This window comes from Jaculus jaculus, chromosome 5 (assembly GCF_020740685.1).
Source record: "Jaculus jaculus isolate mJacJac1 chromosome 5, mJacJac1.mat.Y.cur, whole genome shotgun sequence".
Taxonomy (NCBI): Eukaryota; Metazoa; Chordata; class Mammalia; order Rodentia; family Dipodidae; genus Jaculus; species Jaculus jaculus.
In genome coordinates this window covers 113,106,930-113,128,326 of record NC_059106.1, presented here as the reverse complement: position 1 = coordinate 113,128,326, position 21,397 = coordinate 113,106,930, and the positions used below count along the sequence as shown (strand labels likewise).

The 21,397-nt window shown below is 40.7% G+C and overlaps 1 protein-coding gene across 1 annotated transcript in view; it reads right to left on the bottom strand.

Annotated features, from left to right (window-relative positions):
* Positions 1 to 307: 307 nt before the first annotated feature.
* The window catches only part of Apob (apolipoprotein B), a gene marked incomplete at its 5' end in the record, with an annotated part of 38,848 nt that continues 17,758 nt past the window's right edge, over positions 308 to 21,397 (bottom strand). The window contains 13 exons of the mRNA XM_004663762.2: positions 308 to 2,178; positions 3,098 to 3,281; positions 3,383 to 3,497; positions 3,983 to 4,479; positions 4,555 to 11,527; positions 11,991 to 12,364; positions 14,343 to 14,467; positions 14,919 to 15,106; positions 15,238 to 15,413; positions 16,713 to 16,923; positions 18,185 to 18,306; positions 18,655 to 18,837; positions 20,908 to 21,119. Of these exons, the coding sequence (XP_004663819.2) occupies positions 562 to 2,178; positions 3,098 to 3,281; positions 3,383 to 3,497; positions 3,983 to 4,479; positions 4,555 to 11,527; positions 11,991 to 12,364; positions 14,343 to 14,467; positions 14,919 to 15,106; positions 15,238 to 15,413; positions 16,713 to 16,923; positions 18,185 to 18,306; positions 18,655 to 18,837; positions 20,908 to 21,119 (10,977 nt within the window). The remainder of the gene's footprint in view (positions 2,179 to 3,097; positions 3,282 to 3,382; positions 3,498 to 3,982; positions 4,480 to 4,554; positions 11,528 to 11,990; positions 12,365 to 14,342; positions 14,468 to 14,918; positions 15,107 to 15,237; positions 15,414 to 16,712; positions 16,924 to 18,184; positions 18,307 to 18,654; positions 18,838 to 20,907; positions 21,120 to 21,397) is intronic.

Sequence of the window (21,397 nt, the reverse complement as noted above, 5' to 3'; positions counted from 1 at the left end):
ACCTGAAGACATATAAGATGCTCCTCAGGATAAAATTAGAAAACATCTTTGTGAATACCTTTTCCTTCTCAAATGGTAAATTCAGCTGAAGATGAATTGCCTCTCTTATATAGATTCAAATTATTTCCTTCCATAGTTTCCCCCTTTATTCTATCATTAAAATGACAAGTGTGTATCGTGATCCTTGTAGAGGTTTGAAATGCCAGGACATTTAAACTGATACCCTCATCCCACTATTTTTTAGTACAAAAGAGCCAAATTGAGTGGTATGGTACCCAATGAAGAAGTTGTTTATTTGTTTCTCCCCTCCCCTTAAGTGTAGCAAAATAACTCAGGTCCTGATTTTATACAACTTATACATGTACATCATCTAGAGTGCAGGCAGCTTCCAAGTTTTATGTCAGTGTCAGTGCAGGTCTAGTTCATAGATAACTTCCGCTTTGTAGAGATTGTCTGCTGTAGGGCTGGTTTAGTGGATGATCCTAAGAATAGTTTGAAATTTTACCCACTATATGAAAGTTTAATTGAAGTCAATTAATAAATGAAGATTGCTTTAAAAAGTTAGAAGGTGATAGTCAGTTCTCCAGGGGCAAGATTTATGTAAGGGCTGACCTCACTGGCTGTGGCTGCCTGCAGCATTTTCAGTAACTCAGTGATATGTCTTAGAAATGTGTGGTAGCTTTGAATGGATAAGTCAATCAATCTTTTGGACTCAGCAATGAGTTTTTCATAGTAATCAGAAAACTGGTCTGAAAAATCTTGCTGTTTGGAACTGAATTTCTGGTGATAATCAGAAATAATCTCCTTCATTGTAATGGACCAGCTTTTAATCATTTCCTTTGTAGAGGTAGAAAACTCTGCAATCTTCTCTCTCCCCTTCCCATCTACATCAGCAAGAAGACTCAGATATTCTTGGATACCTCTGAGCACAAATTGGTCAACTTGACTTGAGAGTTGGGAAGCAAAGCCAGCAGCCCTGGCAGTGAATTTAGAATGGAAGTTCTTAATGGCAACTATGAGGTTCTTGATTAGGTTGACGATCTTTTCTTCAAGTTCATAATATTTCACTGTCCAGCCAACCATGGTTGGATCAAAATATTCTTCATGAAGAGCCTTTATATACTGATGGACTTGCTGTAGCTCATAAGCAGCTACCTGAAGTTCAGTTTGGATAAATGAATTGAACTTAGTTAGGCCTTCTTTCAGTGATCTCAAAACATATGGGACATATGTGCTGAACTTATTATTAATAAAATTAATAAAATAAGTAAAATTTTGTTCCTTTAAGTGTTTCATGTTTTCTTCTATGTCTTGACAAAGGTGTTGCACAAAGCTCTGAAGGCTACTTAGTATCTCTGTAAACTTGATAGACTGCAGGCTATTAAATGTCTGTTGGACTCTTTGTGACAAAGAGTCCAACAGTTTTCTATACTCCAGAATTATATCCTTTAGTTTATAGTTCCTTGAATGAAAAGGAAATCTAACTGTTAGATCTCTGATTATGTCAGATTTCTCTACAAGATCTTGGACATAGGAAAGCAGTTTTTCTAAACTGTTATGGATAGTTGAACATACCTGGGCCAGCATCTTCCCTGTCTCCCTCACAACCATGGTACAGAGCTCATCTCTCGTGTATGTACCAGCCTTCCCTGGAAGCTGGAAGCTGGTGAACTTCAAGAAGTCAATGAATGTGTCAACCAGATGCTTGACTATTATTTGGTACTCCTGAGTAACTTGTACTAAGCTGTCAAACACCCTATCCTTGAATTTCTGGAAGCTAGTTTGGCCTTCCTGAGCCAGTATTTCCTCATACAAATACTGGGCCTTGTCTTTCCACTCCTTATAGGTTCTTATGGTGCTAGTGGCTGCTTGCTGGAATTCCGTGTCCATCTCATTAACTTGCTTTATGGCTCTTTGATAGGCCCACTCAGCATTGTTCTGCAGACTTCTCCTTAGCTTTGAAGAAGCATCTCTCAGGTTGAGTCCTGTGTACTCCTGATGATACTTGTTGACATAATCATAAACAGACTCTGTGGCCTTGGGTACATTGTCCTGGAGAGAGCTTAGCAATTTGGAAGTTGCCTCTTCTTCCCAATTAAATTTGATCTGAATTTGATCATTTGATTTCTGGTACCTCCACTCCGTTTTGAATATGCTGAGTTTTTTATCTGAAGATGACTAAAACCAGGAAAAATATACAGATGAAAAGAACATGTTTTTAATTACTCTGATTACATAATATACTACACTAAAACTTCATTAGCAGTTAAAAGTGAAGATCAGAGGATCTTTCATATTCTGAAGGGGATTTATCTTTCCTATGTCAGTTCATGTGTTTGTTTTATATTTAAACAATACCACTGTCATTAATTTCTCTTTATCACATGCTCCAAAAAGGATAACAAGTATGTTTGGCATCTGCTTTATGACACTTACCATTAAGGCCTTCCTGGGATTGAAAATTAGAAGGGGGAAGAGAAGGGAGGAGAAAACAAAATAAGGATGGAGGAGGAAAGAGAAAGGGAAATGCATATTTAGGGAAGAAAGGAGTGTGGAAAAAGGAAAGAGGCCAGGGCCTATCCAGCATAGATCTGGATTTCCAATTTTAGTGTTTACTTGCCAAGCCTTTGACAAACTTCAGATTTAAGTGCCTCCTCTGGCAGTAGCCCTGATTGAGCTTATAAATGACATGAAATGATTTTGATGTGTGTTTCACTGAATCATTCTATTGTGGGGAAGAATTTTTAATCCAGTGTCTATGGTCTAAAAAAATGTTTTCCTATGATTTAAATGATGAGACATAAAAAAATAAAAATAAAAATATATGATGAGACATGACTCATTTTTCTGGATTTGCCAGAAGTCACAAAGTCACAGTAATAAGATGATGCCATGGGTGAGTTTAATCATTAAGCTCATTAAATACTCATTATAATGCTTTCTGGAGAATAGTTCTTCAATGAGGAAGTTTAGCTTGCTCACAAACCATCTTTGCATTAGATTGAGAGTGTTCCCAGAGAACAAATCTTGAATGAAATGCATCCTCACAAACTCTCTACTGGCTCTTGGCATGTGAAGTTCATTAGGTGGGACTCACCTGAGGCTGGAAGTAGACATTGCAGTTTATGTTATTGTCATCTGTGCTCAAATCCAGGCCCAAAGTGCCTATGGCTGGGGACGCTGCAGAGGAAGACAGACTTCCCTCATCTTCTTGGTAGTGTAGGTGGAACTCAGTGAATGCCGGGCTGGTGATGTCAAGGTGAGCCTCTCCATGCCAGTTCCTGGAAGTAGACATGCAGATGAGTCATAAGGAAAGGGATAGAAAGGTGATAAACATCACAGTGGTTTGGAAATGGATGAAGTGCCAGCAAAAGTTTCATACCAAATGTCTTTATATTTGCCATCTTCATTATATTCTGCACTGAAGTCATGGTGTGCAAGTATTCCTTTGGTCTTAGAGATAAGCATACCATCATCAATTTTGTGTGTCCCCACAACTGTATAGGCGAGATTACACATTTCATTAGGTGAATAACTATGGGGCATATTTTTACTGTGAAAACTTAAGAGTTATATCTTAGGCAAATACCTAATGTGTAAGTTTAAAACATGTAATATTATAGGCATAGACTTTTTAAAATTAGGCTTTATGGTGCTTGGGTCAAACACAGGAAGAGCCTCATATAATCTATATTGAGCTATAACTACAGCCTTATAGCATTAAAAAAAAAAACCATAGAAGACATTGTTAGTCTTTAAGTCATTACAGAACAATCTATCTTTGACCTTGCACTTGGGTGTCAGTAGATGTTCTAGATCATTTTTACATATGGGATACATATGTAAATATTATGTATATCCTCTTCTTAATTTTGTTCCAGAGAGCAACTGTGCCTCTATTCATGACTAAATATATAATTATTTGCTCACAACTCAATTGAAAACAGGAATGTCTAGGAGAGGAGGCAGGGCATTTACTTACCATTCAGGTCATACTCCAGAAACTGTAAGGTTGAACTGCATGTGGAATCCAGGAATGTTTCAACATGATCTTCTTTGTTTTTCAAGCCAGCACTCCAGGTAGCATTATACAGAGGAGAGACTATCCCCAGACGTGCAGCCAGTGCTCCAAAAAATGGAATAAAAATCCCAGCAGGTACAGAAAACTTAAAGGAAGGAATCTCAATGGTCTGTTCAGGCAGGGTGATAGTAGGCAAATCAAAATCTGCAATCTTGTTGGTTATCTCATTTAGATCCAAAATGGTACTGCCAACTGGAAATCTTTTTGGAAGAGTGAACTGGGACACAATTAATTGGCCTTCAGGCACAGTTATCTCAAAAAAGGGAACAGAGGAACCTTCTGGCTCAGAGTATTTTGTTAACACATCAACCTTGGGGAATATTACTTTGGGGAGTGCTGGTAGGTTGAGCACAAATGGAGAGGTACTTAACTTTTTATGGATGCTTACCCCATTGATGCCAAGTTGGTAGGACGGAATCTGAAGATCTGTAAAGGGGACTTGGAATGCAGGTGTTAGAAGAACTGAATTTAGATCATTTAGTTTTAGCCCTGGGATAATGAATCTATCAGCCAATTCTTGCAGAGGGAAAAGGAAAGCATAACCATTGGGGTTTTTGGTGTACACAAGAGAGGTTGAAGCATGAAGATACTGTCTCCCACCAGAGTTAGTGGTTCCACCCAGTTTTAGAATGTCCACTAAGCTTTTTTCATAAACCGGTAGAAAGATATTTTCAAGGTACTGTGACTGTCCTTTTAAGGATCCTAAAATGTCAAGGCGTGCCTCTTTTTGGTCATTGGAGAACTGTATACTGTGCTGAAGAGCTTTCAAATGAATCTGGATCTCACTTTTCCAGATTATTTTCTGGTTCTTAGTATTAGCATTCAGAGTCACTTCCTGGCCAAAGTGAGGAATATCAAGGAGAGAACTGGGTTGACTTGCATGAAACTGAACAAGGGCTGACATTGTCCATGGCAAGAGTTCCAGGATGGCTTTACATGTTTGTTCTCCATGTGTGTAAAAGCTTTTGAGCTGTAAGTTGTTTTGTGTATCATGTTCCCAGGTGGCATATATGCGTCGGAGATTGGCTTCTCCAGCAAAATTTTCATCTACTTCAAGATTCCAGATCCCATCAACTTTGGAAGCCCCTTGCAGCGTCACAGAAGAGCGAGTACCCTTAGAATTCAGGTAAGTGCTGGCCTCAGCAGCAATATTTCCTGAATATTTCTGTGAAAGAACAGAACCCTTCATATTTCCTTTGGCTAATGACTCAATTGAAAAATAAGAAGTGAGGCTTTCTAAGCTAAACTTGTGGTCAACTTGCCCTTTAGCAGTAGAGTGCAGCTTTGGGGAACTGAAATCATACTTTAGTTCAATAGAGGAAGATATAGTAGGTTTTGACTTGGCATTTCCATTAAGCTCTTGCTTGAAGTTCATTGTCAAGCCTGGAATGTGGAGGTCTACAGTTGTTTTCACTGATGCATCCATGTTTTTCTTGGTTAAGCTAATGGTGCTGTCATGGTTGCCCTCCACAAATTTGTTACTCAGAGACAGAGCTGTAGCTAGTTTCAACCCTCTCTTCCTTGTTAGCCGTGATGTGCCCTCTAACTTGTACTGCAGTGCTTCCATGACAAATGAGGAAGAAGACAGGAGATGAGCAACAATATCTGATTGATTATAAAGTCCAGCATTAGTATTCAATGTGATAACACTTGATTTAAAAGAAAAATCATAGGTAAAATTGCCCATGGCTGGAATAAAAATATTGTTAATGGCACTCAGTTGCTTGATATCTGGGAGAGAAAACTTGGGTAGATTCCTAGGGACATGAAAGGATGGCAGCTCGAGGGATGGCAGGACTAACCTGTAAGAAGGCACATAGACCTTAGGGCCTGGGATGGTGAAACTTGGAGTGTTGATCACATGGCTGGAGGCCAATGTTTCTACAGTGAATGGAGACACTTCAATGTTGACACCTGGGATAGTGTATCCATGACTTTGAAAGGTCCTAGATGGCTGGTTGAAGGATTTTTCAATTTTGTACTTATCAAAGTTAATTTTTACTTCATTATAGGATGTGGTAAGGATATGTAATGTATTGTCTCTGATCTTCTCAAAATAGCCATCCAAGGAATTAACATTCTGATGGATAAACTCATAAAACGTACCTAGAGGAATCACAATGGAATGCTTGTCTTTGTTTTTCTTATACTGGGCCTTTACACTTAGATCAAATGACTGCTTTGTTGTTTTCAAGAATTCTTTCAAGCCGGTTTCTTCCCATATGGAGAAATCTTTCAAAGAGGGAGTTGTGAGTGTTGTGTATGGAACATTAATTTCAGGAATGGTCAACGGTATGTTTAGAAAATCCAGGTTGGCATCTCCACTCATTCCTACATGGGCTTCCATGCTGTTCTCATTGTTTATAGCAGAGAAATTTTGATTATATTTATACTGATTGAATCTAGCACCTGCTTGCCAGCTTGCTTGCTGGGTGAGAGGACTTAGAAACAGTGCATAGTCATTAAGGAAATCTATTTTCCCTGTCAACTTCAATGGAAAACTAACTTTCAAATTTCCCTCGTTCTTTGTGGATGCAGTAATTTCAAATGGCTGTGCTGAAAAAAACAGAGAATTTTTCACAGTTCCAATAACTTTTCCATTCAAGTCAGCATTGTGCTCACCAGTTATCTCTGCCTTCCCTTCTCTGAGCAGGGCCTTGCCCTTAGCAGTTAGAATGCTGGAGCCCACATGCTGAGATTCAGCTTTTGACTCAATTTCAAACACAGAAGAGTTGAGAAAGTTAGATACACATGCCACTTTTTGTATGACTCTTAGGTGTTTGCTATTGATGCTATTAGACAATCCAAAGGAAGTGGTGGATCCTTCCACAGTGAAGCTAATTTGTGATGAATGTATTCCCTCATCTGAGAAATTGGGGCAGGCCAAATTCCATGACCCTCTCCCAGAAGAAGTCCATGCCATGTGTCCAGCTTCCAACAGAGTCTTGATTTCATTGTCAAAGGAAGCCTTGCTGGAGAAGTCTAGCTTGGGAATATTCAACTTGTGAAAATACTTGGTGTTGCTGTCTAGAGTAAGCTGATTGTTTATCTTGAGAATCACACCATTATTAAATTCCATGGCATTTTTTTCTGTGTGCAAACTTGCTACTGTGTCCAATTTTCCTTGTATTATATGTCCAGAAAACTGCATTTCACTCTCATGCACCATTCGTAGGTTCTTGCTGGAAAAGCTCATGGATTCCTTTAGTACCAGTGGACTGGTGCTTGGCTCTAAGAGTTGTGCATGTGCTTGAAAATCAAAATTGAGAACTTCTAATTTGGATTCTCCTTTAGCAGTGATGGAAGCTGTGATCTCCGATTTGTTGCCTGGAGTACTTACATTCCTTATGTTGCCATTTGCGTCTAAGGTGAAGAGGGGAGATTTAATTTTCAAGACACTGTGCAGTTTACCAAAAGCAGGTATTTCAACTGTGTGTGAGAGGCAGGGAAGCTGAAATTCTGGTATATGAATGTCAGGAATTTGGATATCTTTAAAGTTGAGGTTTGGGATTATAAATTCTGGAATTTTAATTTCTGGGAAATGGAGGTCTGGCAGAATGAACCCAGTAAGAGGGGTGCTCCCCATCTTTAGATCCCTCAGGTACACTTCTGGAACTGGCCACTGTAGATCACTGCTAAGTATTTGATCAATAGTTCTTATGATCTTTGCTTTTATTTCTATCAAGTCAATTGTAAAGGATGGGATATGGACGGTGTTGAGGATAGTAAATTCTGGTGTGGAAAATCTGGGAGGGATTTTCATATCATTCAACATTTTGAAGTTTATCTGGACCGATGGAATCCTCAAGTCTGTCAGAGGAACTGTGAAATCAGGAGTGTGGAAAGTGGCTGCTTGGAGAGCATGGAGACTGACTTCAAAGGCAGGCATGGTTCCGAGGAAGGTCCGGATTTCAGGAACAATGAATCCCTTTTCTACAAATGCTTTCACGTTTTCAGTCCACTTTTGTATAGAGTATTGCTCTGCAAAGTCAGTAAGGTTCTTAGAAGCAAGAATCCACCAGTCAGAAATGTAGGTGACCAAGGTACTGTAAACTTGGCTTACCAGAGACAAGTATCGCTGAAGATCCTGCTGAATGTCCATTTGGTAAATTCGATCTCGTATATCTTCCAGTGTGTCATGGAATTGGGCTTTTATGTGAACCAGAGCACCCTGTAACCAATCAATGAAAAAGGTTACTTTGATGTCCTTGAGCTTTTCCATATAGTTAGAGACCATGCCCTTCAAATCCTCTACCCAGAGCTTCAGGGCTGCAGCTTTCCGTGGTAGTTCAAGAGCTTGAATTTCACCATTGATTCTCTGAGTCACTTCACGTATTTTGTTGTTGGATTCATCTACAAACTGGTAGTAATCAAATGATTTTAATTTCTTCACCAACATGTCAAGAAATCTGTTTACTTCTTCAATGAATTTTTTAAAAGACAATGCTTTAAGCTGCTTGACAGCACCATCAATAAGCCCCACCAGTTTGTCATAGTAATCTTTGATCTCAACTTGTTGTAAGATATTGCTGAGTTTCTGAATAGTCTCTTTTAGCTTGTACTGATGAGCCAGCTTTACTGATTTATCAATTAAAACTTGGACTTGTTGGTCTACTTCATATTTCTCAATGAACTCATAAACAATAGCTCTAAAAGTATTGATTTTTTCAGTTACTTTAAAATTTCCAATAAGATTCATAACAAAGTATTTGACATGCTCGATAATGTCATTTATTCTCTGAAATAGAACTATGTTTCTCAATTGATCTGAAAGTGCTATGACATCAATAGCTTCAACTTGTTGTTTTAACTTTGCAGCTAGCTGCTGGATGTTTGCATTCTGAACCTGTGTTCCAAGCTGCTGCAGTTTATCTTGTATCTGGATCCTGATTTGATAGTTAGTGTCTACATTCTGAATCCAAGATGCAGTGCTACTTCCAATTCTGTTAAAATCAACATTTTCTACAAATAAATATAGATTATGGATTGATTTTACTAGATTTGCATGAATATGATAATATTCATCAAGACTTCTTAATTTTTCAATGATTTGATCAATAATCTTAACAATAGCTATTTTAAAATCATGTAAATCATAATTATCTTTAATATACTGATCAAATTGTATCACATATGTCTGAAGTTGAGAGAGTTTGTTATTGAGGTTGATTTTAGCATTATCTACTGCAATTTTTACATCATTTTCTGTAATTTTATAATTTTCTCTGAAAGCTGTTAATTTTTCCTTGGCACTAGAAACCTGTCTCTCCAAATTGAGTGCATCCAGATACTCATGAACTTCCTGTGGAAGTCTGCTTAGGGCTGATCTATACTTCCTCACAAACTGATCAATATTTATGTCTTTTATTTCTTTCTGTATGGTTTCCAGTACAGTTATAATTGCTCTTTGGTTTCTCTCCAAATATTCTGGCAGGCTTTGAAAGAAAGGAAGGCTGATGGTGTGAACATCTTGGTTCTTATCATACTTGATAAAAGCAACAATCGAGAATTCTTGGGGCTTGTCAGCAGCCTCCGTTATTTTTAAGGTGTTAAAGACACTGATAGGCTCACTGAGTGAAAATGGCACTTTAACCGGGGAGTCTAACTCAGAGAGGACAGTCAGTGCTTGCCCACTCAGCTCCACACCGATTCTGTCTTCTGTGTTGTAGGCTTCTACATTCTGGATATACTCGTTGTTATTTAGTTTGGTCTTGAATTCCCAGGTGCCTGTCTGCTCAGTTGGAGAGAGCAGTGTGGTGATTCTATGATTGAGAGCCATACTGATGCTATTACCAGGCAGGAGATGGTGACTGGTAGACCCTCTGAGGTCATGAGAGAAAGCGAGGGACAGAGGTTCTACTTTGAATAGAAATTTGCTATATAGCTTCCCATCGTGTTCTCCCCAGAGAGCAAGTTTCCCGTCGCCACTGGTATGTGCATCAATGGCCAAGTTAAATGGGGCCATAACCGAGTGGAAAACATTGTTGAAATGCAGTGAGTCTGAGTTATAGTTTGTCATGATATCAATGGAGGAAGCCAGCCCGGCAATGTCTATGTTGAGCCGATGACTTAACTCTGTCTCTTGAACCCTAGCTACAGTGTCTGCTCTGTAACTTGCTGTTAAGTCAGCATAAGAAATGGTGTAGATGTGTTTTATTTCATCATTTTGATAGGCTCCTTTTAGGTTGCCTGCGACATTCAGCTTCAGGGGTTCCAGCTGTAATTTTCCATTGCTGGTCAAGTCAAGAGCATTGTATTTCAAGTTACTGTCTAAGGTTGCTAAAAGAGAATAGGGATGCAGCTGCAAGTTAAAATTTTGCTTATAAAACTTGTCAGCACTATAAATGTTGTCAAGTTTTGAGGAGAAGTCCAGTGATAGACCTGCAATATTCAGACTGTTTGCGTGGTCGAGTCTCATCTCAGCATATGAGCCCATCATGTCATTGGAAAGCCTCAGCCCTTCTTGGCTGATTTTGAAGTTGAAAACGTTTTTGCTATCAACACCCAGGATCATGGCCTGGTAAACACTTCCCAGTGATATCTCCTTGAGAGCAGCTTTGCCGTCTAGGCTGAATTTTGCATAGTGTTCCCTAAAGCGGCTGTTTGTCGTTAGTTTCATGGATGCCCCAGAGAGGCCAAGCGCTGCATTCATCTCATTCTCCAGCAGCAGGGGACTGTACTTCAAGTTGGTTGTTGCACTAGTAGATATCCCATCTCGTGCAATCCGTAGAGTTGCTTTGTGAGCAGCAGTATTAGTTTTATCAGTGCCCGTGATGTCAGCATTTAGTTCAACACCATGGGGATTCAGTGATCCAGAGAGCAGTGTGAAGAGCCTCACAGACTTGTAACTGGCCTGATACTCAGAACGTAGCAACGCATTTTGCTTAGAGAAGGTCAGGTCCACCTTGTTAGAAGTGGCAAAGTTCTCATACTGCCCATTGCTGTCAGATTTCACAGTCAGCTCATAGTTTTCATATTTCAGGGAAGCAGTATTTTTGAATATACCATCTTGCAGATCAGAGGTGGAGGTGAGGGAGAGGGTTCCATCCTGGTATATACCCATTATTCGGTTTGTGCCCTGGAGGTAGGATGAGTTAAACCTCAGGTTGGACTCTCCACTCAACTGGCTGGTGGATGGATCACTTTGACAAGACAGGCCATAGGTGCCTTTTGCATAGAATGAAGCTACTCTGAGCTGCCCATCAACCTTCACATCTCTGACATACAAATGTTGTTTCTTTTTTGAGTCCACATGAACTGTAGCAGACATCTGTGGCCCCAAGGCACTAGACGCATCCAGTGTTAGTAAGCCTTTTGAGACTGGGTTGTTTCCAACTTTCTCTACATGACTGAATTTTATTTTTGATTCTAGAAATTTGTGGCGTAGAGACCCATCGCATGATAATGTGAATGTGTTTCTGTGGTCATATGCTGCTTCTCCAGATCCTAACAAAAAAATTAAAGACATTGGTTAAATTAAGTAATGAGTTTTCAGAAATGTGTTGACAGTCAGTAATACAGTCTCATTTACCTGCATCATTTGTGAAATAGTCTCCTTATTTATAATGTAAACAAAAAATCTGATATCAGAAGGCATTCCTCTAGAAATCCTTCCTCAGTGACTGCAGATCTGTTTGGATCTCCTTATCAAATGCACGTTATACTATATGCCATATTGTAGCATTCTTCAAATTGAGTTATAGTTTTTAGGTTATGTGACTGCTTTGCTTATAACTTTCTAGTGGAATATTTAAAATGTGCCTAATACACATTTTTACTAGTTGAATAAAGGAAAAGATTTTCAAGAAGCAAGGAAAATATCAGCAGGAAAGATGAAGTGCTTTCCTCTTTAAAGGCTTTCCAACTCAGTGAATTAGTCCTGTCAACCCTTAACCTGAGCAGGACTTACCTTGCACACTGTAGGATAGCAGGTCAACCACAGAGCTGGCTTTCATGCGGTACTGAGCCTGAAGGCTAAAGTGGTCTCTGCTGGTGTTACCGCCAGTGTAGGAGGCAGACCAATTGTACAGGTTGCTGTAGACATTTGTGGAAAGGTCTAGAACACCCAAGAGAGGCACTTGTAGTTGATAGGATGTAGGAATTGTAAATGTGGGCACTTGGAACTCTTGAGATGGCAGGTGCAATCCCACAGACTTGAGGTTGACAGCTGGTGTGCGAATGCTCTCTAGAATCTTCAGGTCTTTTGAAGATTTGCCACCTAAAGGCAAAGGAATGTCAATCTTCACACTATTCTTGTTCAAGGTATATTTGATCCGGCCATCACTGCAAATAAACAAAGAAAATGTCCCCACAGTCAGACATCAAGACTTCAAAACTCTGTCTTCTGACTTTCTCAGCAACATTACATGTGCTGTATTATACTTCTCTGTGCCTTTCATCATTCCTGTGTGTTTGGACCCCATCCCCTTTTCATTTACCTGCCAAACTCTTTCAAAAGCCTTCCAAGAATCCCCTTTTGATCAATACCAGCCTTTACACCCACTCAAAGAGTGTATGTCTTAATTCTGCTTATCCAGTTATTTGTTCATTTGTTGGTATCTTGAAGGTATTGCTCTAAGTAAAAGGACAATGCTTTATCCAGTTTCTGTCTTCTCACTTCATCTACTTTGGGATTTGGCACATAGCGAACACTTGACATGTGTTTGCTAAACTGAATCAAGCAACTTGATAGGTGGAAGAAACACAGGTGTAGGAATCAGTAAACTTGGATGATGGCATCAGTTTCCACTAATTGGTAATGATATATTAGAATTAACCTTTCTGAGTCTCAATGATGTTGCCTGCATAGTGGGGATAATAGTTGCCTTTCTTCTGACTCCCAGAGGAATCCTTGGGTACTACATGACAGAGTGCTTTCCTATCTTTTTATTACTAAGGGCATGTGATGGATGATTATGATGGAGGTCTGTTATATATGAACAAACCAACCACTGTTCTGCTGTAAAAGGGGTTGGGTTCTTCTTGTTGAGGCCCCCAACATTTAGCATGTGAATGAATAAAGACCTCTAAGACACTGTCCAATGCAGACATCCTGAATTTGCACTAGTAAAGGAAAGTTTCTTGGTCCTCTTATCTTGTGTAATCTTTGTCCATATAAGGCTGGGAAGACTTCAGTTCCTTCATATTAATCTAGACACAGAAGGGCCCATAGAATATAGAGTATTTTCTGAATCATGGAGGTAATACAAGACCTGTCAACTTAGAAAATGAACATTGTCTTTTCAGCTCATGCTCTGACTTTTTGTTTCAAGTAGGGTCTCACTTTAGCCCAGATTGGCCTGGAGTTCAATCTATAGTCTTAGAGTGGCCTGGAACTTATGATGATCCTCCTACCTTGGCCTCCCAAATGCTGGCATTAAAGGCGTGCACCCCACACCCAGCTGCTCTTATTTTATGAAATAAAATAATTTAAATATTGTGTATATTTTTGTCAGCATAAACATGGAATAAGAAGTATGGATCCCATTTTCCTGTTAGAATTGTTATATTACTAAGTTGATTATCTTTTGGAATATTGCCTTCATCTAATGTTCAGTGGCCTTTCACAGTTCAACAGCAAGTGTGTGGTCAATGGTCCCTTCCTACCCACCTTACAGTCTGCATAGTTAAACAAGTATAGTATATACTGACCTGGAACAGAGGGCATGATCACTTGTAGTGGACGAAACATGAATGCCTCTTAAACTGAGATTATAGTGAGTATAACATCACAGGGGGGAAAGTACTAGAATCTTCCAGTTATTTTCTTAGTTTCTTTCTGACTGGCTTGGTACTAAGATTAGGATCCCATGTTTAGTAATGCAAAAATACCAGTGTTTCTGCTATAACTATTCATCTCAATATTCTCACATTATTTTTCTTAAACATTTTAGCTAAATATCTAAATTATGATAAGTAAAACTTCCCCTTTACTCATCACAGCCCAGAGAGAATTCTCTATGATTTCCTCTTATACTTTTTAAAAAAAACATTTATTTATTTATTTGAGAGAGAGAGAAAGACAGAGAGGAAGGGAGGGAGGGAGGGAGAGAGAGAGAGAAGGGTGGGAGAGGAAGGGAGGAGGGAGAGAGAGAGAGAATGGGCATGCCAAGGCCATCAGCTGCTACAAACAAACTCCAGATACATATGTCACCTTGTGCATCTGGCCTACATGGGTCCTGGGAAAATCAAACCTGGGTCCTTTGGCTTTGCAGGCATTCACCTTAACCACTAAGCAATCTCTCCAGTCCACCTCTTGTACCTTTTTAAGAAGAGGTTGTCTGGCATGTGAAAATCTGGTAACTCCATGAGTCCACTGAGGTGATACTGCAAAGTCTGGGCATAAGGAATCCCCCTGGATGCCTTCTGAAGCCATGTGCTTGTTGCCTGCAAAATGACAGCAATCTTTTAGAGCAAGCAGGGCCTGGATGGGCCCCAAGAACAGTTGACCTTAGTCTATAATCTCTATCTGACCAGTCAATTTTTTTTTTTGACCAGTCAATTTTTAAGCAGGGTAATGCACTAAAAGTTAAAAGTAAGTTATAGAAAATTATGAAGTTTTGTGACCAGTCATTGTTCTCGTCCGATATTTTATAAAAGAATTTGCAACATAGACCCCTAGCTAGTGTCCGGAAGCTCCCTTTTATACCAGTCAGCACAACAAACTCTTCTGCTTAATGATCTATTTGGCTGTTTATAAATGTATCTGTATGTAACTTGATAACTAGTCATGTACATTTCCTTCATGCATCTTTAGATATTCTCCTGCACACAAGTCATTTAGGATGCAAATAGAATTTACCTTCATGTATTTATTTTCCTGGATGTTCATACTTACAACTATTAATTTGGATCCCATGTACCGGAAAGTCATGTCTGTCTGAGGGACTGTGTGATCTAGGAGGCTATTGGCAGAGGCATACAAAGTTTTGGGATAGTCAGAAAGATCCACAGGAAAATTTGAAGCCACTTTTTTGGTATCCACATTGGTGCCTGTGTTCCAGTCAAATTCAATCTTCTCATTATCTGAAAATGCAGGTATGACATGGCTGTCAGTGGTATGGTATTACGTTAGCCCATGGCTATTCTCAACAGCTATATACAAGGACACAGCAGCCTTGGGAGGGGTCACATCACACAGGGGAAGAGGTATATACCATAACGCCATGCTAGTCTCTTGGAAATTGTTGAGCCATAAGCCATAGCAGATGAATCCATTTGTAGGAGCAGTTTAGTGGGGGACCAGTGGATGTGGGTCTCACTCCTGGCTTCTGCTTGCAGACGGGGTATGGAAATAATCCCTTTGATTTTGCCATCTCCCTTTTTGTCAGAACTATTGAAAAAGAAATCAGTTAGCATCAGTGATGTTGTACATTCCAAAGAGACACACAAGACTCAATAGTTGAAGGCTTCAGTTTTGGTGATTAAAAACAGACACATGAATGGAGCAGAGATATGGCTGTAGACAGACCGAACTCATTTTAAAGCCACCAATCCACATAGGTGGACTTTACAGAGAGGCTGCAGTGGACAGATTAGTTTTGTGAAAACTATGTCCATCCTGCTGTGTTGCTCACTAGTTCTGCAGCCTGGGCCCAGTGATGACACTGTTATAAAGTCCCATTTCCTTGTCTATAAAATTGGGAAGCAGCCTTGAGATATGTGTGTGTGTGTTTAAACAAATGTGCAGGCCCCACATGTGCATGTATGTGGAGGCCAGAGGAAGACATTAATATACTTCTTGCTTGCTCTTCTGCCTTCTTTCCTTTAGAAACAGTCTTTCATTGAACCTGGGTTCATCAACTTTTGGCTAGATTGGCAGACCAATGAACTCCAGCCGTCATTTTGTCTCTGCCCTCCCTCAGCTCTGGGATTGCAGGTGTGTGTGGCCTTTCCCAGCTTTCTACATGGGTGCTGGTGATTGAATTCAGGTCCTCATACTTGTGCAGCAAGCACTCTTACTTGCTAAACCACCTCCCCAAATCCTGAGATGACTTTTTAATACACCAGCACAGTACTTGATGAACGGTAGGAAGGTCTAGCTGAATATGGACAGAGGGTCAGAATACGGAGAGTTCTGTTTGTCATGTGGACTAAAATCGGGGTACCTATGGCTTAGCCTGATTGAAAGCCTGAGGAAAAGAGAGACACCAGGACCCGTGGCTCAGATCAGGTCACCCAATGTTGGGCCTTCAGAGGCCCAGAAAGGATGCCTAGTGGAACTTCCTGAGCCTAGCTAAAGTTTGGAGACCTGTCTCTGGCCAGTTATGACTCAGCAGGGTGCCAAATTGCCTCTGGCCTGCTACTTTTGCAAAAAAAAAAAATTAGAGTTCCCATGCATGCTTAGAACCAATCATTTCAAAAGTCATGATATGCTATTGGCCTTTACACCTCATCCTTTCCTGAGATACCCGCCTTCATTCTCGATGCTATATAAACACCTGCCTCTTATGATAAAGTGAGATCCTGCTTCGACAAGTCTCCCGACTCAGTGTGGTTTTTCTCTGGTGCCTAGGAGGGGGACTGGATCGTCAACACTCACCATCCCGCTCAGCCCTGGGAAGAGACCGGTGGGACTTGCTCTCCCACAGCCCTACCTGCCGGTGAGCCCAGCAACCCAAGCCTTCCTTACCTTACAAGACCCACAAAAGCGACCTCAGTGATTTTTTTGTTCTGAATATCTAGGATGAGTTTGTAAGACGTTTTGTCCTTAGATGACTCATCAGTAACTCTGAGGATGGTCCCAAAGTCAATGTCAAAATCTGGAATTTGGATTTCACTGGATAAAGTCCTGCCCCTTCGATTATATCTGAACACCATAGTAGCTTCAGTCTCCTTCACACCTGAAAGTACACACAAGAGTCACAAAATGTGGGCTAAGAGGCTGAATTTAGGACAAGCAAACAAAGGAAAAGGCATTGACATCCAAAGTGCTCCATGGGCTTCACCCAGAACTAAATCTGCAAGTATTTACTGATTCCCTGTTATGTGCGCTTGGACCTGGAGTGTCTGGCCTTTGTGTAGCTCACTGTCTGATGGGAGTATACAGACAAGAGGCAAATCAGAAATGTATGTAGGATGGAAGTAAATGGCATTATTGATAAGTAAAATTAGATATGAAGATAAGAGATAGAGAGGGACAGAACAGGACCTTTTCACTATGTGGTGGTCAGAAAAGTTCTCTCATAAAGGGATGGGTGGGCAGGGCCACTGTAAGGAGAAGGGCTGAGCCATGCCAAGTTATGGGCAGTGGTGATGGGGAGCATCCAGGCAGAATGTTGGACACAAAAAAGCTTGGAGGTGAGGCACACTCAGTCATTCAGGGAATGTAAGTGCTAATATAAATTTGCCAGAATATGACAACTCTTCTGCCACTATTCTAACTCAAACGCCCACATTTCTTGCCTGGATTATTTTATATTATATGCATATAATCACCTATATATGCCAGTTCTATTCTTGTTCCTCTACAATCTTTTCCCAAAATAATCTAAATCAAATCTTGAAAATTTCCCAATGGCCTCTCATTTCATTACTAGGAAAAGTCATAATTCTTAACATAGTCTACAAGCCTACCTTTCCCTCTCCTCTCCTTGTTCTTCTACTCCCCAATTCTATTGTGCTTCTCATATTTCTGTCTCCTTGATACTGGTGTGCTGCCTTTTGCTCAAATATGCCACCCATGTGTCAGCCTCAGGGCCTTGGTACACACTAGACCCTTGGGCTATAACTCTTTGTTCATGTCTTATCTCCTTAGTTTGCCTACCCAGCTCTCTTTCTCTCACTTTACCAGTGAAAATTTCCCTTATTCTTCTTTTACTGCCTCCCCTACTCTCTCAGTCCTCCCTACCTTAGACCCATCTATATTCTTTGCTATTTCCTCACCACTGGCCTGACATCTGAATACTTACTTGTCTGATTATTTTCTATGATTTCCAGAATGGTGAAGGCTTCATCTCCAGTATTTGCACCCTAGTCTCAGCCCTAACAAGAGACCTGATACTTATTAGGAGCTTAGTGAATATTTGTTAACTACATTGTAATAAAGAGGTTCTCCTTGTGAGACTGAGGAAGAGGTAGGGTAGCATCTTTTAAGATCCTCACCTTCTGCCTGAACTAGGAACTTCAGTGTGTCCACCAGACCTCGTTCCTCCCTCTGGAGTTGGTAGGTCGCGCTGGCAGAATACTGCTCCACTTCTCCTGTAGGTTTCAGCTCCAGTTCATACCTAAATTCGCATACTGTTAGAGCTTTCAGTCATAGTGACAACCCCAGACAATTCAGCTTCATATGTGATGAAAACACACTCCATATTTTAACACTGTCCTTTTCCTTCATCATCCCATCCCCCTCACTCTCTGCATGACCCCCTGGCAAGGGCAGTTTCTGGGACCCCCTCAGGGTTTTGGATGAATTGAAAAGGAGTTGGCTTATTGTGCCAGCAGTGCTGAGAACAAGCAGTGAGAATGGGTCATGGAGATGAGCTCTTAAGCATGGTGAAGGCTTTGAGCACCCTGCCTAGTGGCCATACTGTAGAAGATGGGTAGGGGCTGGGTGGTCACTTAGCATCTCCCACCTGGTGTCTCCAGTCAGTGGGTAGTAGGAGGCAGTTTCTGTGGAGCTGGCATTGGAGTAAGCCCCTGTAGTACAGTAGTTCATGCCTGTGAACAAAGGCTTGCAAGCTGACCAGGACTGCCTGTTCTCAGTCAGAGGCGGGATCACTTCCGTTTTGGTGGTTGAGATCAAATGCAGTGTGTTGCTGGTGGAGAATGGAGAAGCTGAGTTTTCTTTGTGTCAGGAATTGAAATACACATTGCTGATTCTCACCATGCACATGCACCCCTAGCCTCTTCTCTATTGTCCTCTGTCCATCAAATTATACCCACCTCAATTTATTTGATTTACTGAGAAAACTTTATAGTTAGGAAAAGTAGCAATATTTCTAACAATCACAGGAACTCTTATGTTTCATACATTGTATGGATTATTTATGTGGGCCATCTTTAATCCCCACAGAAGTAGGCCTAGGATTTTCATTTTTGCAGTGGAAACAGGGCTGGAGATGCTAGTAATTAAGCACTGGGTCCCTTTTGTTCCTAAAAATTTATCCAGCTGTATCTCTAATCCCCTTCCTACTTCTCAAGCCACCCAGTGAACTTAAAATTTATTGTTCTTGGTCTCTCAGAATGATTCAGTAGTATCGTTTAATTTATGCTAATATTAAGATATCTGCGACTTGGGCTGGAGGAGATGGCTTAGCAGTTAAGCGCTTGCCTGTGAAGCCTAAGGACCCCGGTTCGAGGCTTGGTTCCCCAGGTCCCACGTTAGCCAGATGCACAAGGGGGCGCACGCGTCTGGAGTTCGTTTGCAGAGGCTGGAAGCCCTGGCGCGCCCATTCTCTCTCTCTCCCTCTATCTGTCCTTCTCTCTGTGTCTGTCGCTCTCAAATAAATAAATAAATAATTAAACAAAAAAAGATATCTGCGACTTACCTCTGAAAGTCATACTATTCTCCTCCCATATGTAATTTATGAATTACAAAGTAAAGTAAGGTTCAAGAGTGTTCTTAAAATATTATTTTTATTAATTTGTAAGGTGTGAGAGAGAGAAAGAGAGAGAGAATGGGGCTTCCTGGGCCTCTTGCCTCTGCAAACAAACTCCAGATGCATGCAGTACTTTGGGTTTTATATGGGTACTAGGGAATTGAACACAGCCCATCAGACTTTGCAAACAAGTGCCTTTAACTGCTAAGCCATGTCTCCAGTCCCCCAACAATGTTCTTATTTCTTCATTGGAAGATTAAGGTCCTCGCCAGTATCATCTCTTCGTTCCCTGTGGTGTCCTAAGCCAGGCTTTGCTTGTGTGTGGAGCCCCAGTGCTAGCAGTCATCTACTGAGGGTGTGTCTGAACACCCTGCTCTTTGCTTCTATGACCCCATGCGGCCTCAGGCCTTTTTCTGCCTGTCTGGGCACTCTCTCTCATTGTTTACTGTTCATTCTCCATTTCCAGTCACATTTCTCCATGTTCACGCCCTAGTCTCAATTTAGTTAGTAAAATTTTGTAAAATGTGGAAAATGGAAGAAAGGGTAATTATTTAGTGTGTCCAGGTCTAGGCTATGTTAAAATCCTTGAGGTGGTAGAGATGGCTTAACAGTTAGAGATGCTTGCTTGCAAATCTTGATGGTAAAGCCAGATGTATAAAGTAGTGCATGTGTCTGGAATTTGTTTACAGTGGCAGGAGGCCCTGGCATGCCCATAACCACTCTTTATCTCTCAGTCTGCCTCTTTGTCTCTGTCTCTCAAGTAAATACATACAAATACTTTTTACATTCAAGTTACAACTTTACTCCTCATACTTTGAAAAGCTATACTTTTCTTTACATATCCTACAAATTATTTTTAAAATAAAAATAATCCAGCTTATCTCTTTTTATTCACTTTTGGTTAAAATTCTGCCTTTATAGGTTTAATTCACATTACCCCCTAAATATACATACTTACAGATATTACAAGACCTACATCTCAGGGAAGGGCAAAAAGATTCTTATGAAATGCATGTGGGGAAAGGAGTTGGAGAGTGGAAAGTGAGGATAGGAACTGGGGATGGGAATCAGCAAAAACAAATTGTGTTTGAAAAGGCCAGAATGAATTCTCTTCATGTCTCTAAAAGTGAGTAAAATAATAGGTAATCTAGAACCATCCCTTCTTCTTTCCCTGCTATTTCCCTGGAGCTTGAACACCTCAATTACTTAGGTAGCCTGGTTAATTCCTGCAAATCCGTCCTCAACTTTCTTCCTAACAGGTCCAGAAGACCTGGCTGACAGAATTACCTGCCACTGAACAGCTTCACTGGCCTCTTTGGAGAAGGGGTGATGATCTTCAGCTGCCCAGCTTTCAGGGCCACACGGGCCTCCAGGCCTGTCTCATGGAAAAAGTTGGTATTCATTTGGACACCGCTCCTAGCGAAGTCTGGCATGACAGTGCCCATGTTGGTTACAAACTCCACGGACATAGACGGCTTCACCACCAGTTCAGCCTGCATCTGTGAGTCAGAAAATAACCTGATCAATTTTATGAGCCCACCCGCTGATAGACTGAACCTCCCTTTCCCACTCTTGGGCAAATTATCTCTTACCTCACACCTCAGGAAACATTATATTGTATTTGCAGGAAGAAAATCTGAGGTGTCCAGAGTCAGCCTGCACTGCCCAGGACTAGGAGGTACCCAAACTAATTTTAAGCAAAACTGGATAAATACCAGGTAGAAACTCCCATTTATTGAGAGAACAGTGAGCTCTCCTTTTACCATGACACCTAAAG